Source organism: Cheilinus undulatus, linkage group 8 (genome assembly GCF_018320785.1).
Source record: "Cheilinus undulatus linkage group 8, ASM1832078v1, whole genome shotgun sequence".
NCBI classification, from domain to species: Eukaryota; Metazoa; Chordata; class Actinopteri; order Labriformes; family Labridae; genus Cheilinus; species Cheilinus undulatus.
In genome coordinates, this window is record NC_054872.1 from 3,324,430 (window position 1) to 3,344,694 (window position 20,265).

At 38.6% G+C, this 20,265-nt stretch overlaps 1 protein-coding gene across 4 annotated transcripts in view; it reads right to left on the reverse strand.

Moving 5' to 3' along the window:
• The window catches only part of LOC121513254 (NLR family CARD domain-containing protein 3-like), a 945,231-nt gene that overhangs the window by 910,607 nt on the left and 14,359 nt on the right, over positions 1-20,265 (reverse strand). For 3 of the 4 annotated variants that reach the window (XM_041792867.1, XM_041792866.1, XM_041792868.1), the window contains exons 4-7: positions 18,964-19,137; positions 16,977-17,150; positions 14,842-15,015; positions 14,156-14,326 (exon numbers count right to left, since the gene is read on the reverse strand). In XM_041792867.1, the coding sequence (XP_041648801.1) occupies positions 14,156-14,326; positions 14,842-15,015; positions 16,977-17,150; positions 18,964-19,137 (693 nt within the window). The remainder of the gene's footprint in view (positions 1-14,155; positions 14,327-14,841; positions 15,016-16,976; positions 17,151-18,963; positions 19,138-20,265) is intronic. The other variant, XR_005992189.1, reaches the window with a different exon arrangement.

A 20,265-nucleotide genomic window follows, 5' to 3' on the forward strand; every position in this document is an offset into this window, starting at 1 on the left:
GAGTCCAACTTCATACCAAGTCTTCATCATACCCGCCCCCACGGATCGTGCACCTTTCCCCGGCCAGTGAGAGCGAGACGCCCCGCTAGACGTAAGTGTATGTGCTTAGCTGTGAACCAGCATTGTCGTACACAACAACAAATAACAGTCATATAAAATGTCTTTTGATCCGAAAGTTACTTCATCAATATCATAGGATGTCTTTGTGGGGATTTATGAAATTTGATTCATGGACAGTTTTGACACTGAAATGAAAAAATACATATTTAAGTCTTACTTCCTGCACTGTGACCCTTAAAGGTACAGTGTGTAGAATTTGGCTGCATTTCGCCGAACAGAAACGGTGTATATGGGATATAATGTTTATTTATTTATGTGAATTATGTTAAAATAAGTGCACAATCATCCCCTTTAAACTTTCGTTTTCTTTTTACAAAATTAGAAACTTTTTAAATTTACATTACCCCGGGTTGCCCTCGCAGAGGCTGACATAACGAACCGCCACATTGTCTACGGCAACGTTTTGGGGACAGAAAGAGCGAAACGTGATTTTTAAATACAAACCTGCCCACCAGCCCTGAAAACTACCTGGAAGGCAGTGGAGAAGAAGACTGACTTATAATCTATAAAAATAATGTTTACAAAAATGAATGAATAAACCCTCACCTCGTCACTGCTGTAAATGATGTCCGGCTCACGATCCTTTTTGGTCTTCACAGGCTCTCGTCGCTTAGTGATGTGATGTTTTGGTAACAGATCGGCTCATTCTAAAATCTGAGCGCTAGATGTCACTAAAATTCCAAATTCTACACAATGCACCTTTAAGTTGTGTCAGTAAATTGTTTTTCTTTTCCTTTTTTTCTTTTTTTCATTTTCAACAGCTGCAGCAACTAGCTCATGTTGGACCATAAGGACAGAGTCCATGAAGTTATTCACCAGCTCTTCACAAGTTCTCCAATGGCCTGCTTCAACATGAAGGGGAAGAAGGTCAAAACATCCCTCAAGAATACAAAATCTATCAAGCAATACAAGCTGCTGTACTGAATTCACTTGGAGGGAAAAGAAGATGTGGTCTGAACACATGCAGCCAAACATCTAAACCTGATTCAGCTAAAAGAGGGGATGGAGTCATGCAATTTGATAACACGGCAACTGAGGACTTCATAAGGACACATGCCTCAGAGCATTTAAAGCATGCACCACAAAGAAGTGGAGGAGGGAGGCTCACAGTCACTGTTGTGAATTCTCTCATGCTGTCAGAATGGCGGCATCTGGTGGCCAATAATGGCACAGCTCTGACAGGAGTAATAATTGCTGACAGGTGTGTCAGGCACACAGGTGTGCCAGCAGCCAGCATTAAAAGCCCAGCACAGTCAGGCAGAGGTTTCTCTGATCTCCATCCACTTACCAGCCATGCATCCTTGACAATGTAAGACTGTTTCTCTGTTTTACTGCATTTTCTTTACTACTTTATGTTAATTATACAAATTGGAACTTGATTGTTTGACTTAAAGCCTATGTTAACCTATTACTTTGTTTTTGTTGACACAGAAACCATGGTTTGGATGGAAAATAAAACCTTAAAAGTGCTACAGTTGTCATCAGCTCTTTAATTTGAGACACTTAGGTGGTCAGCTCTGTAACAAGAACCTAACAGGTTTTAATGGTCACTCAGGACTAATTTTTTGATTTTCATTAGGGGAATCTGGTCAGCCCTTTACTTTTTCTGTGTTCAGTTGGATTTTTACCACGGTGTTCACACTTTAATGTTTATTGTTTTATATTTTTATTCTTATTTGTGGTACAGACCAAAGATAAGGTAATCTTATTCGCTGTATTTTGCTACTATTATTTTTACAAACTTAACTGTGGGTTATGCTGACTACTGTTTAGTAGTGGTAATGATAGCACTTCTCTGAGGCTGCTCCCTTCCCCCAGGTGCGCTGAGGCTGATTGGACACACCTGTCTCTGCTCTGCAATCAAGCCTGCAGAGACTTACCTCAGCTCCACAGTATTGCCAGCTTCTCACCAGTGGTAACCTCAGCTCTCAGGCTCTCTCTCATTTGTTGTGATTTCTTGTTGATGATTAATTCCAGTGCTTTGTTTGAGCTCGCCACAAATCCTGCCTCTCTCCGTGCCTCACCACAGCCCAGCCGCAACACTCTCACTCAGTAGCCACTACCCCCTACACTTGGAACCCCCTCCCTTCACTGAAATTGTTAACCAATCTGTTAAACTTTGTCGTTCTGGTCTGCATTTTGGGTTCACTACTCCTCCAACATCACAGTGAGTTTAAATTTGATGTAGAAAAGACGTCCACAAAGACCACATTTAGACAACAGTTAGTTCCTGTATGGAGGTACTGTGGACGTCATTAATGGACGTTCACTAGCCGCCAAAATTAGACGTTCAAAAATGACGTAGAAAAATTGTCCATAGACGTCATCTGGAGTAACAGTCTGCATCTTCAGGGGACCAAAATTAGACGTTCAAAAATGACATTGAAAAGACGTTTGAACGTGTCTTTGCGCAGTGGGAAGGTGTTCCTGGGTTAACCAGATCTTCCAATCCACCTTTTCCAGTAAAGCTCAGGGAGTGGCAATTTTGATTTGTAAAACTGTCCCATTTAGACATATTTCTACCGTTAGTGATCCAAATGGCAGATATATTTTGGTGACTGGCTGTATTAACTCATTCCATGTTACCCTTTTGTATATTTACGCTCCTAATTTCGATGACCCAACTTTCTTCAGTAAGATATTGAATTTACTACCCAGTCTCTCTGACATACACATTGTCATTAGTGGCAACTTTAATTGTGTGCTTGATAATTTTTTTGGACAGGTCGGCCCATACAACCCAACTACCTGCATCTGCATTGACTATAAAGAATTTACTGCTATCTATGAATCTAGTCGATATCTGGAGACTGCAGCACCCTACTGATACGGATTATTCCTTTTTTCACCAAGGCATAAGTCTTTCTCAAGAATAGATAAATTTTTACTAGACTCTAGTTTAATTTCTAATCTGATCTCTTCAAAGTATTATAGTATTTTAATTTCTGACCACTCTCCAACCTCATTGGTCCTTGACTTCAATCATAAAAAAACACAACAGTTGGCGCTGTCATCCTTGGCTGCTTTATAACACATCATTCAGTCAGTTTATGTCTGCTAAGATCTCTGAGTTTTTTAACTAATGATAATTCAGCAGTCAGTGACTCTACCTCATGGGAAACTTTTAAGGCCGTGTGTAGAGGACATGTAATTTCTTTTGAGTCTTCAATGAGAAGGAAAAAGTTAAAGTGCCTTTTGGAGATAAAAAAAAAAAAAATCTGCTGTTGCAGTTAGAAACAATATATAGAACCTCCTATTGTCCTTCTACAGAACATCCTTACATTGAAGTATGAATATAACTTAAATATATATATAACTTTTATATATATATTTTATCTGACCAGGTGCATGATCAGTTATTCCAATTAAAGTAAAAACAATTTGGACTTGGAAATAAGCACCATAAATTATTATCCCGGCAGCTTAGAGGCCTGCAGGCCAGCAGAACCATTCATAAAATGAGGTCAAAATCTGGAAAAATGAATGTTGACCCTAAAGGCATCAACATCTGTTTTAAGGAATATTACCAGCAACTGTACATGGCAAAAGCATAAAAATGTTGTTCATAAAAATATGAACAATCTCAAGGTTACAAGACCATCTCCAGAGATCTGGAAATTCCTCTGTCCACTGTGCGTAATATAATCAAGAAGTTTATAACCATGGAACTGTGGCTAATCTCCCTGGACGTGGACGGAAAAATTGACAAAAGAATGCAACAAAGGATAGTTGGAATGGTGGATAAACATCCTCGGTCAACTTCCACACAGATTCAGGCTGTCTTGCAGACTCAGGGTGCAAAAGTGTCAGCTGGGACCATACGTGGTCATCTGAATGAGATGAAGCGCTATGACAGGAGACCGAGGAGAACCCCACTGCTGACAAAGAGACATAAAAAAGCCAGACTGAAGTTTGCAAAAATGTACCTGAGTAAGCCTCAATCCTTCTGGGAGAACATTTTGTGGACAGATGAGACTAAGGTAGAGCTTTTTGGAAAAGCAGGTCATTCTGCTGTTTACAGAAAACAGAATGAGGCCTACAAAGAAAAGAACACAGTACCTACAGTCAAACATGGTGGAGCTTCAAGGATGTTTTGGGGTTATTTTGCTGCCTCTGGCACTGGGTGCCTTGACTGTGTGCAAGGAATCATGAAATCTAGAGACTATCAAAAAATTTTGGACGGCAATGTAGGACCTAGTGTCCGAAAGTTGGGTCTGCGTCAGAGGTCATGGGTGTTCCAGCAGGACAATGACCCCAAACATACCTCAAAAAGCACCAAGAAATGGTTGGAGACAAAGCTGGAGAGTTCTGAAGTGGCCAGCAATGAGTCCAGATCTAAATTCCATTGAACACCTATGGAAAGATCTCAAAACTGCTGTTGCAAGAAGCACCCTTTAAATCTGAGAGACCTGGAGCAGTTTGCAGAAGAGTGGTCCAAAATTCCAGTTGAGAGGTGTAAGAAGCTTGTTGGTGGTTATAAGAAGAGATTGGTTTCAGTTATTTTTTCCCAAGGGTGTGCAACCAAATATGAAGTTGAGGGTGCCAACAATTTTGTCTGGTCCATTTTTCGAGTTTTGTGTAAAATTATGTCAATTTTGTCTTTTTTCTTCAGATTTTCTGTGTTGTTCCAATGCACATAAAGGAAATAAACATGTGTATACCAAAAAGATTTGTAAATGCAACAATTTCTGGGAGAAATGATGTATTTTCTGGAAAAATTCCAGGGGTGCCAATACTTTCGTCCATGACTGTAGGCAAGATGGCACACGATGCTATAAACTCAGATTTGACTAATCAAGAAATTTTAGATGCTATAAAATTATTTCCTAATTGCAAAACTGCAGGTCATTTAACAGTTGGAGACTTAAAGGTAGACTTTCCAATAAACAAAACTCTAATAAATATTTTGGTCTGATTGAAATATCATTGTATTGGTATTTGTATTTTCTTTCAAATCCCAGAGAATGGGGCCATCTCTGATTGTTATACAGCACCAATATCAACTAATCTTTCACACTTTTAAACCTCTTTTCTCCATTTCATCTGGCCATTTCTGCATTTTTTTCCCCAATCTTAACCCATTTTGAGAATTTTTGCCTCTTTTAAATCAAGTTTTGCCACTTTTGGCCATTTTGCCACTCTTTAACCCCTTTTCACTACTTTGCCAGGAAATTTTTGCAAAATTTTGTCACCTTTAACACATTTTTGCATTTTTTGACCTTTTTACCTCTAGCCCAATTCTTGCCATTCTTTTACCTCTTTTTAACCCGTTCCCTTGATAATTTATCCCCTTTGTGCCACTGCTTTATCAATTTTTGCAACTTTTCATCTATTTTTCTCCTTTTAATGCCTTTTTTATTACTTTTTTAAACTATTTTTGCCACTTTTAACCCATTTTTGATCTTTTTTTTTTACCCCTTTTTCCTCTTTTATCATTTTAACCGATTTTCATCACTTCTCCTGCCAATTTTTGTCCCTTTGTGCCACTGTCTTAAACTCCTTCACCCCACTTCATCTGGCCATTTTTGCAATGTTTCCACCAGTCTTAATTCATTTTTTAAAATATGTCTTTAAAATATTTACTAATAATGGTTTACATTGTCAATATAGGTTGATCCAAAGTTCGGTTCAGACCGTGATTTCAATATGGAAGCCTCCACACATTGGCTTCAAGAGCCGTTTGGGCCTGCCTATTGTAAGCAGAAGGCCAATGTCACACGGGGTTTGTCCAATTCTTTCAACAGTGTATGGAGCAAACGTATCCCTTTATCTGACATATTTCCATGGTTGATATCCACATGATACACAGGCCAGTCACAGTGTTTAAAGCGAGAATTCGGTACGAGAAAGAGAGAGGGAAGGAAGCGAATTAGCAGGAAACAGTGGGAAATGATCGGCCATGCTTGTTTTGTTGATTATGTTTGCTGCTACCGATGTCATTACACATGTGTGTACAATGCTGAAAATTGAAAATTGACCACTCTTCCGCTCTCTTGCAGTCACAAAGATGCATTTAGGTATCGAAACATGGTACCGTTTGATTTTATGTGAATTGGTACTCAGCAGTACTGATGGAATTTGGTTGGTGCCTATAAAAGTACCGAATTTGGTACCCATCCCTACCCTGGACAGTAACAAATTTCATAGTTTACAGCTTACCTTTCTCTTCTTGAGATGTACAATACTGTGCTAGTGATGCAGTGTAGTTAAATTTCTCACTATGCAAGCCCTTTTGTTGTTGTTTTGTGTGTCCCTTTTACATTTATCTCCTCATTCCATGTAAAAATCTAAAAATCTCAAAAATATTGAAAAAAACAAAACAAAACAAAACCAAATAAATGCTGATATACTATCAACCAAATCAACCTTGTGGGAGCGAGCGAGCAAACATGTGCCATTCATGAACGAGCCTGTTCTACTAAACGGCTCTATAATGTTAGCTACAGTAGCTAGCTCCTGTTTGAGAGCCAGTTTTCTTTCCTCCATCCTTTGTTGTTATTTAACCCTCGTTTAAAAACCCAAACCGGTACCACATGAAGACACGACTGGGGGACAAAGCAGCTCTACTGAGCCGAGCCAGTGAGCTGGTTGATCTTCTCACATCAAGAGAAGCTGGACGGGCATCAGCTGAAGAAATACGGGTAAGATCAGAGTTTCATGTTCACATTCATAGTAAACTGTACTAAACCAGAACAGACCTGTGTGGAAACGGACCACACACCAGTGATGTGTGACACTACTCGGACAGGCATTGTGAGATAATAACACAATAACACTTCAACTGTTGTTGCCTGAACATTTCACTACTTTAGGGATTTAAAAGTAGATTAAGATTGAAGAGTGGTTTTATTTTCACACTTTAAAAGCTTGGCATTGAAATGCTCAGTCGACAGCTTTCATCTGAGGTTGTAGTAGATACCTAAATGTGTTTAAGCAAATAACTTCTGCTATTAAAAAAAGATTTTATTAACAGTGCTTCAAGGAAAAACAACACAGCCAAAACTGTTTGAGGTCTATAAAAATGTGTTAATACAAGAAAGCAAAAGGTAAACAAAATAAAACAAAACAAAAAAACCCAACAGAGAGTAAGTCGACAAAAGTACAAATGTAACTACTGCTAAGCAGGAACGTTAAAAGTCTCTTTCTAACTTTTATGGCATCATTAATAAATGCTGATGAGTGGTGAACTAAAACAGTCAGATGAAGGGACTCTGCAGTACCGCCTTCAGCCACCAGATGGCAGCAGTAGTCTATGAAAGATGCTCTCAGCTCTCTGATCTCTGGCAGATAGAAAATATGACTACATATTCCCTAACACATCTCTCTGTGTCTGTAGACACCACATCATAATTATTTATGTATAATAACTTTAATATAAAATCTTTTTTTCCCCAGAATAAGAGGATATCTATGGAAGCCCATTTTTGCCAAATAAAAAAAGAAAAAAAAAAAAGAAAATAAGGCATTTATTTAAAAAAAAGCAAATCCTGAGTCATAATTTTAAGATACAAGTCATTAGAAAAAAAGTTAAAATTATGGGATGAAAACTCATAATTATGAGAAAAAAGTCATAATAATGAGATAAAAAGTTGAAAATATGTTAAAACATAATTATGAGATAAAAAGTTGAAAATATGGGATAAAAAGTCATAATTGCGAGATAAAAAGTCATAATTATGAGAGGGATGATACTAATTCCAGTTAGAGAATGGATGTTAGATGGCTGCATTGTTCTCTCCTTGTTTCTAATTCTTCCTATGGTCCTCTTTGTTAAAACTACACTCAGGTTCATCATTAAAAAGGTCTGAAGGATGAAACTCCACAGTTAGAGAATCATTTCAAATGGAGAATAGATTGTAGGAACATTCTTTTACAGCCTGAATCAAAGACTAAAGCCATGACTGTGATATCTGATGAAGAAGAGTTGCTGACAGAAATAGAAGTGTGTCAGGAGTAGTAATGAAAGAGCAGCCTCTGTTAAACCCTGGGTTAATCTGATCTCACAGTAACATGGAGATCATCTGTTGAACTGATGTGGTGGGGTACATACCCAGAGAGCACTAGCCGTGATTTCAACAACAACATTTGGTTCAAAACACGTTCAAATCAGCTCCAAACATCTGAGAACACATTTCAACCATTTTAATCCTGATAAAATACCAGGAGAACATCAACGGGACACAAAACAAAGTTTGATCTTTGAATGTTAAAAACGTCTTCATGTTAGAGCTGAACGGATGAAAGGAGATTTTTAACAGCTTTTCTCTGAAATCTCTGCTCACATAAATCCCCTCTACACAAACATGTCATTCTCTGAAACAGAAACACATCATAGAAACTGGGATTGGTGGATCTGGCACCAACAAAGACTTGTGACAAAATAATTGGGACGGTCCCTCTGACAGAAAGATTCCCAGTGAGGATTTCTGTTGAAAAGACGTTCAAAGTGGACGTTTTTAGAGGGTCGATTGTTGGGTTGTTTTGACCAGATTTAGCAGTAATATCACAGATAAATCAATAATCAATCATGGAACCAAACTGGAAGTTCCTAAGAAAAAACTCTGCCTTTTAAACTTGTTGTAGCGTCTTTGAAACAGAAAATCCCTCTCTGGGTTTACCCTCTAAAATGAAGATGAACACAGCAGACAGAGCCGAGTAAAGCTCAACTTCTTTCAAACTTTAATTCATCACAAATCTGACTCAATGTTCTCAGAGCAAACAGATTATTCATCATTTTATCTGACTGTGGAGTGCTCCACTCTCCTGTCCAGTAGGGGGCAGCAGTTTAAAAACAGAGAAAATAAACAGACTTGAAGATGACATTCAGAAATCTCAGAACTAATGTGAGAGTTAACATTAATTCTCTCTCTGTGAGGATTTCAAAGTTGGTTTCCTGCTCACAGATAAAGAATGTATTCAGATCCATCAGTCTGGGAGAAAACGTTGGAAATGGTGACATCTGCTGGCAGAAAGCAGTGATAGCAGGAACAGGACGCCCCTAAACATGAATTTGATCAAGAATCAAACTCCACTGATGGACTTGATTTCAGTTTATAATCCCAGAATCAGAAAAGAGAAGGCTCAAACATCAAACTGTAGTAAACATCAAAATGATTGGTTAAAATGACAGATGATTGGATCTTCTAATGGATCCTTTGTTACGCTGACATGACTCATGAAAATAAAAGAGTGAGTCAGCATTATTCAGCTGTTTTCACACCATCAAATATCACAACAACTCAACTCAGCTTTCTTTGTGTAAAAGTCTCCAGACTAGAGGTGGATCCATGATGGTCCTGGCTGATTATCAGGGTCCAGATCTGACATTTTCATCATGATCTGTATTGGTATTTTATTTCATTGATCACAGATTAAATTCATTGGTTAAAAAGTCTGCTACTTTGGCTCTGCTGTGATGTGAGCCTTTCCCTCTGGCTCTGATATCTGATTGGTTAAACGCCACACATTAACAGCCAATAAACACAGGAGCCTGTCACAGTGAGAGTGTGACATCACTTCCTGTTTTCCCACCACTTCAGCATCTCTCTCTGTGCCGTCTCTCCTGTTGATAGAGCCAGAGCTAAACTGTTGATTTGACTTTATTTCTCATCACTGCTGTTGTTTGGTAGCTGTTGGTTTAGACGTCTGCAGGTCATCATCAAGCACTCTGGCTCTTTAGCGCCATCTGCTGAACTGTTAGCTTAGCTTAGCAGTTAGCTTCTCTGACTTAGGCTTGTTTTTCTGCCTCTCCCTCTGCTGCTCTCTCCTGCCTTTGTGCTAAATGTTCAGTTCCTTGTAGCTCTCCTTTACAGACAACAGCACATGTCAGAAATAGAGTTGATTTCTAGCTTTGGAGGCCAGGGTTAGAAAACGGACACGTTTATGTCCCTTACATGTTGTTAATCTAACATTTAAATGACTGAAACCAACGGCTCATCCTTACTTTAAATACATATCAGCTCCAAATATCAGTTATGGCTCTCATTCACTAATAATCTGTAACCGTATCGGCCCAGAGAGAACAATATCTGTCCACCTCTTTTCCTTTTCCAGCCTAAAGTACTTCACAAAGAACGGACAGACACAAAATAACAGAACAATCAGAATAAAAGCAATCAGATATTTACAAATGAGCTGATAAAACAAAATAAAATTAATACAGCAAATAAACACTCAAATCCAATGATCGATAATATGAATAAAATCATTGAAAGGTAAAAATAAAAGCAGAGATTAAACACAGGAGAAACATGGCTGTCCCATTTATTTTGGTAATGAGCTATTTGTTAAAGATCAGGGATCAGAAAATGTTTCTCTTGGTACTGGGAGATTGTGGTGTGCCAAAGCTAGCCTCTACCAAAGTTGAGCTAACCCTGGTTCATGTATTTCCACAGGGGGGCGCTGTGACAGAAAGCTCAACATCTGTATCCAAATTGAGGCATTAATCTTCAGTTATTTAGTCCAAAAGCAGTTTACATTGAGAATCTGCGTTAGAATAGAAACATGGAGGGGTCCACAGTGGAGCTGATCTCAGAGCAGTCTCATTTCCACTGATTGGGATTGGTCTGTCAGTCTCCCAGTAACACGGCCCAGTTACAGACTCAGCACACACAAGCTGCAGCTGCTGCTTCCTCCTCTCTGATCAGCGGGACAATCAGGATCCTCTCTTTAATCATGATGGCTGATATCAACCCCTCCATCTGAGGATATAAAAGAGAGAGAGAGAGAGAGATTCCACACTGAGGGACTTCATGAGTTGTTATCAGTGATCAGAACATCCAGTAAGAAGAGCAGCAGGGACTTCAGTCCGGCTCACATCACAGTAATCCTGTAAAGTAGCACACTCTCTCTCAGCTCTCCGCTTCAGATGTTGATGACTTGAAGCTTAAAGGCAAACAGAGTCCTTGAAGGCATCATGATGTTAGAGAGCATTTAGTGACGCATTTACTGTTTGAAATAGAACAGCAGTAGTTTTTGATTTCCTCTGCCTTTGGAGAGGCTTCAGAAATAAAAGCACTCATTTAACAAACTTAAGGAGCCTGTGTCCACAGCTGCTGGTTTTCACACTGTCAGGATTCATTTTTAATACCAAACTAACAGAGTTCAGTGTTTTTAGCGTTCTCACATTAAAACACTTTCACTTCTAGAACAGCACTGAGCTCATCAAGGTCACGTCTCCATCACTGGCCAATCAGAATCAAGAAGGGGAGGGACTTGTGATAGCAGCTTTGACCATGATGGAGGAGAAAGCGATGGGACTGGTCTTTGACGGTAAAGGTTTGAGGTCTACAGCTGCTGTGTAAATACAGGATTCCTTTACATTGTTAAACTGCAGTTTCATTCAAGAGTCTCCATTTGTTTTCTATGTATTTCCCTGAATTTCTGAGCAGTAGGACATAGAAGGCATTACTAGTGAACACTTCAATATTTCAGATCTGTGCTAAAGCCTCTCCTCATATGCACCAATCAATCATCAATTCTCTTCAATGATCTTATCCTCCTCATGGATATCTGCCCACATCCTTGCATGTCTGTTTCTTCTGATCATGTCTAGTCAGCATCCTTGCACCCTCTGCACATCTGGCAGACACTCTATCAACACACACTAACTTGTAGATACTAGAAATAATTCCTAACAAGAGCTTCTACATCTTTAAATCTTCATTTTTAAATACTTTGTTCGGTTTTATTGTTTTTTTTTATTGACTGTTTAATTCCTGTAGACTGAGAGCAAAGCTAACAGGAGTCTAATTCCTTGTTGTGTTTGCATACTTGGCCAGTAAAGCTGATTCTGATTGAAGGAGTTTTCATGAAATCTCTTGTTTTGTACAGAATATCAACAGACTGAGAGACTTTCTGTTTGAAGTGATCCATGTGTGGCTTCCAACAAAGTTTGGAGTCTATAAAAATCTGAAATTCATGACCTCTTTTATTTTTAACACTGTTCTAACTCAGCTCTAAATGTTGTTCTTTGATTTCAGTCATCTCACATTTACAATAGTTCAAACCTTGATAACAGCAGCAGAGCAGGACTGTTTTGGTGTCAGGCTCCAACCTCTTCTATTCTAGCAGATTTATTGACATGCAGAATTGGAGGAGTGATGAGAGAACTTCTTTAACCCTGGTGGAGCCTACAGATGGATGCTGGGGTGGAGGAGGCTTTAAAGCAGGAGCCCAGTACAGATTCAGAGCTGGAAATTACAGGGCAGAGGGAGAGACTGGAAATCTTCCAGCTTAAATAGAGCGCTGAATCCAGAGGATGTTGGTCAGGTGCAGTGATGCTGACAGCTTTTAGTCACCCATGGGTGCTGATCTCAGTGGGATACCCAATAAAACTGTTATTCCCTGAGAAAGAATTACATTTCATTCATTCTCACATTGAAACCTATGACTGAAAAGCCCCGTTTAAATTCATATAACAGCTGATGCCTTCATTTACACGGTTAAAAATACATTTATTTTAAAATACGAACGGATCAGGAGCTTGCTAAAAAAAAAAGTAAAAGTAGAGTAAAATCACAGCATTTAAATATGTTTTAGAGGCTTCAACTGTTAATGAGCTCCGAATGAGTCTAAAGTTTGCTTTCTTATATTTCAGTATTTGACACATCTTTTAATATGGCTTTTGAATGTTAGAGTGACATAAACATTGACATAAACGTTTAGGGAAAACCATATTCCTCTGTTTAAAAATACATGCTCACTGTTTTGTCAGTATTCAGAGTGAGGTGAGAGGACTGAAGCCACACTCTAACTTTTTCCATTGCTGATGAGAACTTAGCAGACACTTGTTCCAGATCTTTCCCACAGGTAAACAGGACCGTATGGTCCGCATACATCAGGGTCCCCACACCTTCACACACTGAGGGAAGGTCCTTAATGTAGGTGCTAAACAACAGCGGACCTAAGATGGAGCCCTGCAGCACTCCTGAAACACAGGCTTTTAAAGACCATGTTTATCATTGATCCACACACACTGGGAGCAGCCTAGCAGATAAGACTGGATCCAGTTTAATACATGAACTGAGAGTTTAAATTTCGACAGCTTTAAAAGGAGCACTGAATGATTACCTGTGTCAAACACCTTTCACAGGTCTAAAAATATAGCAGCCATCAGCCCCCTTTATCAAGGCTGCTTTTAATGACTGTTATAAATGATTTGGTACAGATATTGGTGAATGCTTTAAGAACACTATCAATTATTTCTTTAATGAGTGAAACATCAGGATCATTAGAATCTGTAGATTTTTCTTCTTAAACTTTCTGATGACTTCTGAAACCTCAGTCTCCTAAACTCCTCTAAAAACACTGAAATTATTGAAGGAAAAAATCACATTTTTATCATCTACAAAGTGAAGAGTCATCTCTTTGCCAAATTTGGGCCTACATTAACAAAAATAATTAAACTCCTTAATCATATTCTCAATATCTCCAATACCTGAATGTTCATTGTTTACAGTATCTGTTAGAAAATAAGGGCTCCCAGTGCATGAGTGGGTTCTCTCAGGGTCCTCCAGCTTCCTCCCACAGTCCACAGACATGCTCTTTAGGTTAACTCACTCTAAATTGCCCACAGATGTGAGTGTGAGCGTTGTTTGTAGGTATATGCCAGCCTGTGACTGGCTGGTGACCAGTCCAGGGGACCCCGCCTCTCCTAATGACAGCTGGGATAGGCTCTGGCCCCTGTGGCCCTGAATGTGATAAGTGGTGTAGATGAAGGAAATGGATGTTGAAAATGACTGATTTTGATGGTTTCTGATCCCCTCATTAAGAACACTCCTCAGCTCATCCTGCATCCTTCCTCCTCCTCCACCACCAGGGTCTACTCTTCATCAGGTGTGTCTGATCCTGATCTGAGCCTCACTACACCTTTTAGTTCATGAAGACAACACCATGGAGTCTAATCACCAAAGGCATTACACATTTCCTTCATTTCTAAACTTGAAAATAAACCTCAGAATAAAGTCTCTTGTGAGTGAACTGTTAATGTAAGACTGTAGAGACCAGCATGGCCTAAATCAAACCCTCTACTTACCCCAGTCTCTCCAGTCGACAGTTTGGATCCCTCTGAAGATCAAACAGTGGCGTCAAATCTGAATCCCGCAGGTTGTTACTCAGGATCAGCACTCTCAGATGTGAGGGGTTGTCGTTTAAAGCTGAGGCCAGAGAAGAACAGCTGATCCCTGACAAACCACAGTGAGACAGCCTGAATAAAAAGATTAAATAAACAAGTGTTTCAAATACAATAAGTGATTTAAATTATTAAATGTAAAATAATCTGATCAGAGCTGATGAAGGTTTAGAGTTTAGATGGTGAAAACTCCAAACACCTGAACACAACATGATCAAGCAGCTTCAGAAAGTCTCAGAAAAATTCATCTCTACATGAATACATCATTAGAATACATCATTATTCTATGGATAAAGTCTATTGTTGAACAATTCATGATTGATCTGAAAAAGACAACATGACAGAGAAAAAGATCATCAGCTTTCTGAGTGCTTAGAGGGAAATAGACTGTGTTGATTTTCTTCTTATTCTGAGCTTTGAAATGTGTCACTAAAAACTGTTCAACCAATCAACAGACAAAACCACAGAAAAAGAAAATGGACCCTATCATTGAAATCCTCACTGAGGATCAGTTTAATATCAGTCGGATGTTGACGCTTCAGTTTCACCTCATATTCATCTGAGCGGAGAAATTAAACATGCTGTCTTACCACAGAGTCTCCAGTCGACAGTTTGGACTCTTCAGTCCAGCAGAAAGAAGCTCCACTCCTGAATCCTGCAGCTTGTTGTTACTCAGGTCCAGCTGTTTCAGACGTGAGTGGTTGGACCTCAAAGCCGAGGCCAGAGAAGAACAGCTGATGTCTGACAAACCACACTCCCCCAACCTGAATAAAAAGATTAAATGAACAAGTGTTTCAAATCCCACTAGTGGTTTAAATTATCAAATGTAAAATAATCTGATCAGAGCTGATGAAGGTTTGGAGTTTAGATGGTGAAAACTCCAAACACCTGAACATAACATGATGCAGGAGAAAAACAAAAACACACAACTAGAAAAAAAGCTCCAGTAAATCACACCAACATGATACAGGCACACTCATGATGTTTAGACAGAAATGAAAACTCTCAGACTGATTTTAGATTTAACTTTAGATCTAAAAATGTATTATAAGGCCAAAAATGTCAGGATGAACTGAGGAGAAACATGAACAAAGAACACATCTGTAATATTTATTATAGGAGGAGAGAAGAGATTTAACAAAGAGTCTAACATTAAAACTTTCCATCATTTTAATCATCAAACAGCTTCGTAGGGCTGTCAATATTTATCTACAGTTGCGTTCGAATTTAATTTATTAGGTTTTTTCAGAATACGAATTATATTCGAATATTTATGCACATTTTTTAAATGAATATGTAAAACATTCAGTTGCTTTAATCACCGTGTAGTTACACATTTGTCCACTAGAGGACCCATCAACATTGCATTACAGATTAAAATGAAGAAATAATGAGCAAAAACTAGTTAATGTTAATTTTCATTAACATTTTACTGCAAACACAGCAACCTACATCATTAAGATGCCTGTAACAGGTTTAATACTGTTGGTCAACTTTAAAACGAACAAACGGGTTAGAAATTAGACGTCAACCAAAAATAAATTATATTGTGCTGCTTACACGGTAATGACATGTTTTTAAAGATCAAAACATTTAAGAAAATGATGGTAATCTGTTGTCTCTACAGGTTTTTATACAAAAACACGAGGCGATCCACATTTCCTGAATCAAGAGCAGAGCTTTTTTTGGTCACAATTGTCCCAGCCGTGGAGAAAACTCTCTCCACCCTGAGGTGGTGCCCGGGATGCACAGGTAACGGCGTGCCAGCCAGGACAGGAGAGCATACCTGGACCGGGACATTTTTCACCACGACAGTGGGTTACTGTCGGTGGGCACGGCGGTTTTACTCTCGTACATCAGCATCTCTTAATGTAGTGAAGCCTCACGTGCCAAATCACCCCCGTGTGCACCGCCTTGGCGAAAAACATCCCCAAAAAGGTCCCCATGAGACACTGACAGCGCTTTTCTCCTCCCGGTGCGTCCTCGTTGCTGCACCTCCACCCTCCTCATTTTCTATGCTCCCCTCCTCCTCCGCAATAATTTTCAGCTCCTGTTGAACCTTTTCATGCACCTCCTGATGTTCGTTGCCCGCTTGTCATGCTAGTGGCCATTGCTGCGCCTCTTTGTTATGAGTGTGAAAACTTTATTGTTCATCGTGTCACGTGTCAGATGGGTGAAGTGGAGACCAAGGAGAGAAGGAAGAGACTTGACAACAACTATAAACCCCTCTCTCTCTCTCTCTCTCTATATATATATATATGTATATATATATATATATATGTATATATATATATATATATAAAAACGCAGTAGAATAGTAATTCAAGCATTCGAATTTCTTTTAAGTTTTAAATATATGAAGCCTTACAGCTTCATAAAGTCTCAGAAAAATTCATCTCTACATGAATACATCATTATTCTATGGATAAAGTCTATTGTTGAACAATTCATGATTGATCTGAAAAAGACAACATGACAGAGAAAAAGATCATCAGCTCTCTGAGTGCTTAGAGGGAAATAGACTGTGTTGATTTTCTTCTTATTCTGAGCTTTGAAATGTGTCACTAAAAACTGTTCAACCAATCAACAGACAAAACCACAGAAAAAGAAAATGGACCCTATCATTGAAATCCTCACTGAGGATCAGTTTAATATCAGTCGGATGTTGACGCTTCAGTTTCACCTCATATTCATCTGAGCAGAGAAATTAAACATGCTGTCTTACCTCAGAGTCTCCAGTCGACAATTTGGACTCTGCAGTCCAACAGAAAGAAGCTCCACTCCTGAATCCTGCAGCTTGTTGTGACTCAGGATCAGCACTCTCAGATGTGAGGGGTTTGAATTTAAAGCTGAGGCCAGAGAAGAACAGCTGATCTCTGACAAACCACACTCCCCCAACCTAGATAAAAAGATTAAATGAACAAGTGTTTTAAATACCATTAGTGATTTAAATTATTAAATGTAAAATAATCTGATCAGAGCTGATGAAGGTTTGGAGTTTAGACGCTGAAAACTCCAAACACCTGAACACAACATGATGCAGGTGAAAAACAAAAACACACCACTAGAAAAAATGCTCCAGTAAATCACACCAACATGATACTTCATTTATGAATTCTTCAAACAGGCAAACTCATGATGTTTAGACAGAAATGAAAACTCTCAGACTGATTTTAGATTTAACTGTAGATCTTAAAGTTTCCTCTGAGGTCAGAAATGTCAGAATGAACTGAGGAGAAACATGAACAACTAGAATGGCTGTCTGAGGCGGCAGACCCACGCCTTAGCAGCGTCACCAAGGAACATACATGCAACTCGGCAGACCCGAGTTCTGTTGCAATTCATTCACCCCACATCGAGATATGTGCTATTGTACGAAGCTCTTCACTACTATATGGAGCTAAAATATTCAAACTGCGAAAGGCCGAACAAGTTCACAAATTGAATCTTTTCCAGTCATTATTCAATGATATCCTGGTAATTTGGTGTGGATTTACCTACATATGAAAGTTTGGTGTAGTTTGGTTCAAGTTCCATGGAGATATGCGCTATATTGCAAAACGCTCCCATTGATTACTATGGTGTTCAAAATTTCGAAGTCTGAGAAAAACCGAACGAGTGTGCAGATCATCACCAAAATCTAATCTATTCTTCCCTGTCACAATCCCAATATTCCCTGAAAGTTTGGTGAAGATCTGACTTTCCGTTCTGGAGTTATCTTGTATGCTTACAAACAAAGAAACAAAAAAGATTCAGAACCCTTTACATAACCCCCTGCTGATTTCATAGGCGTGGGTAAAGAACACATCTGTAATATTTATTATAGGAGGAGAGAAGAGATTTAAACAAAGAGTCTAACATTAAAACTTTCCATCATTTTAATCATCAAACAGCTTCATAAAGTCTCAGAAAAATTCATCTCTACATGAATACATCATTATTCTATGGATAAAGTCTATTGTTGAACAATTCATGATTGATCTGAAAAAGACAACATGACAGAGAAAAAGATCATCAGCTCTCTGAGTGCTTAGAGGGAAATAGACTGTGTTGATTTTGCTCTTGTTCTGAGGTTTGAAATTTGTCACTAAAAACTGTTCAACCAATCAACAGACAAAACCACAGAAGAAGAAAATGGACCCTATCATTGAAATCCTCACTGAGGATCAGTTTAATATCAGTCGGATGTTGACACTTTAGTTTCACCTCATATTCATCTGAGCAAGGCAAGGCAAGGCAAGTTTATGTGAATAGCACATTTCAGCAACAAGGCAATTCAAAGTGCTTCACATAAGTCATTAAAATACATTGACAAAGGGAAAAAGAAACACAATGAAATCATTTTAAACAAAGCATATAAAAGGTGATTAAAAACAGCAAATAAGACCCACACAAGATAGACACATCCCTAGTGCCATTTGTCTGAACTTTATATGTAAAACAGCAGATAAAATCCAAAAAAGAAAAAAACACACATAAAAAGTTTTTTTTTTAAACAGCAAAAAAAAAAAAAACCCAAAAAAACAATAAAGATAAAAACAGATATTAAAGTAGAAGCTACAGTGCAGAGTTCGAGCAAAAATGGAAAATTTGAAGTTTTTTAGTCAAAGGCAGCAGTGAACAGGTGTGTCTTCAACCTTGATTTAAAAGAACTCAAACTCTCAGCAGACCTGATGTTTTCTGAAGCAGAGAAATTAAACATGCTGTCTTACCCCAGAAACTCCAGTCGACAGTTTGGACTCTTCAGTCCAGCAGAAAGAAGCTCTACTCCTGAATCCTGCAGCTTGTTTCTGCTCAGGTCCAGCTGTCTCAGATGTGAGGGGTTGGACCTCAAAGCTGAGGCCACGACTTCACAGTGAGTCTCTGATAGTCCACAGCAATAAAGCCTGTAATGACATTAATATTACATAATATGCTTTTATTTAAAGTGCTAATATTTTCACAGTATATTTGATTAAAAAAAAAACAATTTACAGAATATGTTTCTCCTTTTGACATCAGTGGTTCAGTTATTAAAAAGCTCCTCCCTGACCACGGAGGATCAGCACAGCAGTGTTGTTTGTGAGTGTGTGTGCTCCATCTGTGTGTCTCTGTGAAGCTCTCATGATCTAGAGGTGTGTGCTATGTTAAGATATTATTTGGTTACTATTCCCTAATTATCATATATTGATGGAGACAAACAAATGTTAAAATCTCTGCATAAGTATTGTAAAGAAAACATTAAAACATTTGACACAACTGTATTTGCAGAGAATATAATAAATTTGTTGTTTTTTGATAATTAATGGATATAAAAGAGGATGGTGACACTACAAGTTTACATATGGCTCATGGAGGCAGTGAGAAACAGAGACAGATGGATAAGAGGCTGGAACTGATTATTTAGTAACTCAGGAGTCCAGGAGATTTCTGCTGAATAAAGGAAAACATGTTTCTATGATTTGATTTACTCCAGTGATATTAAACTACAAAGAGACAGTCAAAAACAGAAGTTTAAATTTAATTTAAATTAGTGCTGTCAAATGATTAAAATTTTTAATCAGATTAATCACAGGGTTGCTGTGGATTAATTTCAATTAATCATGATTAAATATCATTCATTTTTACTCTATATCAATCGCGTTTCATTTTACAAGCTTGGCGAAACATTAGCCAAAGTGCTAGCAGAATCCCCGACGAGCGTATGCTTCGCATTGACGTGGTGGTTTAAGCTGGAAGTGCTTTGGTGATTGGAAAAGTCCTTCCTGCAGAATGTACATAATACTTTACATCGGTTGACTATTCCGTCTTGTTTTTTAGTTTTTTTTTTTTTTTAATTCAAATTTCCCATCGAGAGGGCCAACGTGCTGTTTAGTGCTTCCATATTGAGTTTGTTGGTCACTACTGGATCAATGGCCCATTTGCGCATGCGCGGCGGCATGCTCGATGACCCTACTTGGACAAACTGCCCGAAATGTGTTGCTTGAGACATTTCAGGGATTTTGAGTCAATCTGCACTGTAGATGGGTTAATTG